At 35.4% G+C, this 4256-nt stretch overlaps 1 protein-coding gene across 1 annotated transcript in view; it reads left to right on the forward strand.

Annotated features, from left to right (window-relative positions):
* The first annotated feature begins 555 nt into the window (after positions 1-555).
* Positions 556-4256, forward strand: part of LOC140328948 (A-kinase anchor protein 7-like) — a 33875-nt gene continuing 30174 nt past the window's right edge. Inside the window, exon 1 of the mRNA XM_072408911.1 lies at positions 556-752. Within this exon, the coding sequence (XP_072265012.1) occupies positions 704-752 (49 nt within the window). The 5' untranslated portion in view covers positions 556-703. The remainder of the gene's footprint in view (positions 753-4256) is intronic.

A 4256-nucleotide genomic window follows, 5' to 3' on the forward strand; every position in this document is an offset into this window, starting at 1 on the left:
AGTAATGACTTGGATAATGAATTGGAAAAGATTTTTAGGGCGATGAATATTATCATCAACTAATCTCTGTTTTTGTAATCAGATCAGAAGTTTCGCTGTTGAAACTTGTATTTAGTTACTCAAATAATAGGGATGAGAAAAATGTCAGTATAAATTGGGAGATAAGTGAACACAAATACAAAAAACACTAAATGAAAAAGAATAAAATACTATAAATATATCCCCCCAAAACACTTTCTAAATAAGGAAAAAAATGTTGTCTTTTCCCAAATCTGTAATTTTGCAGAGGAAAACCTTTTACCTGAACCTTTTTTTTTGTATGTCATGTTTAGGTTTCCCACCCTATATCAGCTCTCTCTATACATTCATACATGACTGGTAAAGGAAATGTCTTATTTTGAAATGCTTTGTGCAGCATAAACAGCAATGCAGTAATTATTCAGGGTACAGATAAAAAGCTTTTGCACATGTATGATTCAATGAAATGCTGTCTCCTCCGCTGTCAGTCCTAAAGCAATTGCATCAAACAGCAGGATGGGAAGGAGGAGCTCTCCCTTCACTATAGCCTCTGGTTCCCTTCTCTTCAATTCCTCCTCTGCTCCCCTCCCTTGTCTGTGGAATAAGCAGTGTTCTGCCAGCCTGTGCACTAATCTGCACTTTGAGGTGTTTGCACAGAAGAGGATCAGCAGAATAACAAGGTGCCATGGGCCAGCTTTGCTGCTTTCCTTTTTCCAGAGACCAGGAGAAAATCAGTAAGTGCATCTTTTGTACAAGAACATCCACATTAGATGCAGTAACTGCTGGCTTAGAAATGCTGTTTTAGTCCATTTGTATGGAAGGCTAAAGAATTTGTAAGGAAAAGGCACACAGTGTAGTTGGCATTTGAATCTTCAAAGCAGGCTGCCTCTTCTATAAATAAAGATATTAAAAATACGTGTCTGCTTTCCTTCCCTCAGTTTTCTGGCAGCTTCTTTCTATTAACAGATCACAACAAGGTAAAATCATGTGCACTTGTGTGTCATAAAGCTGTATTACCATTTTTAAACTTAGTTGTCTAGTGCTTTGATGTATAGCTGCTTAATAGTTTTTTTTATTTCATTTTTTTCATCTGTTCCATTTACTTTCATTTGTGTACTAGTGTTTTCTTTCTTAAGTATGCTATTTTGTATTGTATTCTAATTGCTGTAATAATGTTAGTGAGTCATATGGTTAGATTATAACCATCTAATAAGCAACTAGCTCTTACATAAAGAGCTTGCATTTGTGATACAGTAAAGCGTTTTATGTAGTTCTTTGTAAAATGATACAGTATGTGGGGGAGTTAAAAGTGCACACTGTAATTTCCACATTTGCTGCTACTGTATTTGTAGGGATATATAGCCAGTCTTTTCTCAGCCCAGGTTAATGGCCTGGATTTGCCTTTCCAACAGTCAGCCCTGCAGTGGTACATTTTCTTGCCCTTTCTGTAGAATCATGCATAAAAATTATCTCTGGATAATTAAATATCAAAGCCCTTTCTCAATATCTAGGCCAAAAGAGTCACATTTCCAGCATATGGTTTACATTTTCCTTTCCTTTAGTCTTCTGGAACAGTCTGTGGTAAAATAGTATAAAATAGCTCATCCGTAGCAAAGAATTATCAATGCTTCAGGCAAACTAAATAAATAAATTTGCACCTCTGCAGTCAGCTGTGTGTGGTTTACACATAGCCATGAGGATCTGTGTGAACTATGAGTCTCCTACAAAGTGTGTTATACATATGTCCCCTGTGGATTTAACTAGACCACCAAAAATGAGGCTCTCAGACTACTCACAAGTTGCACACAGTGGCTTTCTTTGACTAAAAAGTCCAGGATTGATTCTTCCATTACTGCTAAATTAATGCAGAGTAGATTACAGGAACAGTTTCAGAAATTATATACATTCCTAATTTTTTAGTAAGTGAGGCAGAATAGCAAATAATCAAAAAACTTGTTTTACAAATCCATCACAAGTAAACTGCAACTGGATTGGTGGTTAGTGTTTGTTCTTATATTATCATTGTGCTTTTCTGATTATTAAATAGGCGTAATGTCTTTTTTCTTTAAAAGTGACATTTACGGAGAATATTATTTGCATGAATCAGACACAGTGTGATTAGTTAAAATCATATACATAAGTGTGCTTTCCATGATAGTTCACAGGTACAGATACAATGTGGAGTATTTGTGTATCATGCTTTGGGATAGGATTAGGTACCCTTAAAGAAGGCAGTCCAAGCTGGCATCTCCCATTGTGATATTATTGTACAATTTCTTTTCATTTTTACTGACAACTATATTAGTGATAGATTGGATAGAGGTTGAATGGGTTGGGTAGGGTTTTGAATTGTGTAATTGTTGGTAAAGTGTGCACACAATCTAAGGCAGCCCTTGTGAAGTTTGTGTGTCAGTGCTTTTCTCACAGCTGGACACACCTTGGATGCTGCAAGTAGGCTTTAAACACAGACCAGCTTTTTCACTCACTGATCACAGCAATTCTCAAAACAGGGCACTGTTAATGCACAATGTCACAAACATAGCTCTGTACATCTAATGCTTGATATGACTCAGATTTGTTTTAATTTGTTAACCCAAAAATACTAGTCCTCATCCTTGTATTTTTTTTAATAGTTTACTATTTTTGTTTTACAATATTTATTACTGGCCCCCTGATGACAAAATATACGAGTGACAACTGTTCCTATTAATTGAGGCATCAGGGGTCTTAACAGTTGTCTGTTAAGACAGTAGAGAATTTTCTTCAACTTTTCCAGCTAGCACATAATGCTGAACCGGGAAGTGCACAAGAATATAAACATTAGGTTCAGTTAGACTTGGGACAACCGGTCAGATTGTCTTACTTGCAGCCTGATAAAAACATTAAATATACTGTTAGTTATCAGTCAGTTGTGTAGTCATTGGACATGTTGATAAATCTCGATGGGAATTACACATGTACTGTGTACAGTCTTACATCAGACTGATCACTTTTTTACTTTCTCTCAGAAACAGATTGGATCAGAAGGGCAGGATATTGTAAGGTGTAGTGTATTTTATGCATTGGACTTTTCAATTTACAAATAGAATATCAAGTGGAAAAGTTGGCAGCAGATCTCTAGGATCGATGGATCTTTGATCTCTAGACCTACTCTCTTTCCTAAAGGAAAATGCTGGCAATGAGAGAATTCCAATTTCTTCTTTGACAATGTAAACAGGAAAGCAGTGTGGAAGCAATTGGTGAGGATGACAGCTGCATTAATAAATGAGATAAGCAGCCTCCCAGGCACTGATCACATCCATTTATAAGACAAAGTGAGCCACAGAAGCAGTATACCTGTAGGCTCATGGTTGTTAAAGTCACCATGAGTTTACAATCAGCCTAAACGCATCCACCATAAGGTATATTGACCCAGTGTGTTGCAAGCAGTACTGCTGTGGCCTAACTACAGTATTATGTAAAGAAGTAAAGTGTTAAAGGTCTGGCTTTATATTGTTTAGAACAGAGGTAAGAAAAATGTTGCTGTTTTGTGGCATAACATTTGCTAGTTAATAAACACACAAAAATGAAAACAAAAGTGTTATGGCCAAGCACAGTAAGAACAGACAGTCCTTACAATATTAATAGTTTGAAAAACACCATATGTTTACGTTTTATGTTTGTCTTGCTGTATAAAAGATCTATATAAACGATTTTTGGTTTCATGAGGTCATAGTAAATGGAATAATTGTACAGCCTTTTTTCAAAAAATAATATATCCAGTACAATGCAGAAATATTCTCTTTTTTACAGTGATCTCACAGTGTGCATCGTTCACCAGCAACTGTTGAGTGAAAAGTAGCATTTTTATGTTCCTTTAGATTATAACATATCTTTTTACTGTAAAATTGGTTGTCAGGTGTTAACTTTCTTTCAGATTAGTGTGAAATCTAAGGTGTGAGAATGTTAAATGGACACACTAGACCAAAAAAAATATTAATTTAAAGTAGTAATTACTTGACCTTCATTCTAGTCTCACTACTGGGATTGCATACTCAGAAGAGACTTCAAAGTTGTTTAGGCAATGCTTTGTTTGTACTATTTTATGTGTTTTTCTGGAAATATTTAGGATATTTATGAATGTGTTCTGCTGGACTGTTGCAAAGGGAACTACATGGAGATACTTTATTTTTGCTAGCAATGTTTGGACTTGATATGCTTTACTGGTAAAATATGTATTTTTTATATTTTATTGTATC

This window comes from Pyxicephalus adspersus, chromosome 4 (assembly GCF_032062135.1).
Source record: "Pyxicephalus adspersus chromosome 4, UCB_Pads_2.0, whole genome shotgun sequence".
NCBI lineage: Eukaryota > Metazoa > Chordata > Amphibia > Anura > Pyxicephalidae > Pyxicephalus > Pyxicephalus adspersus.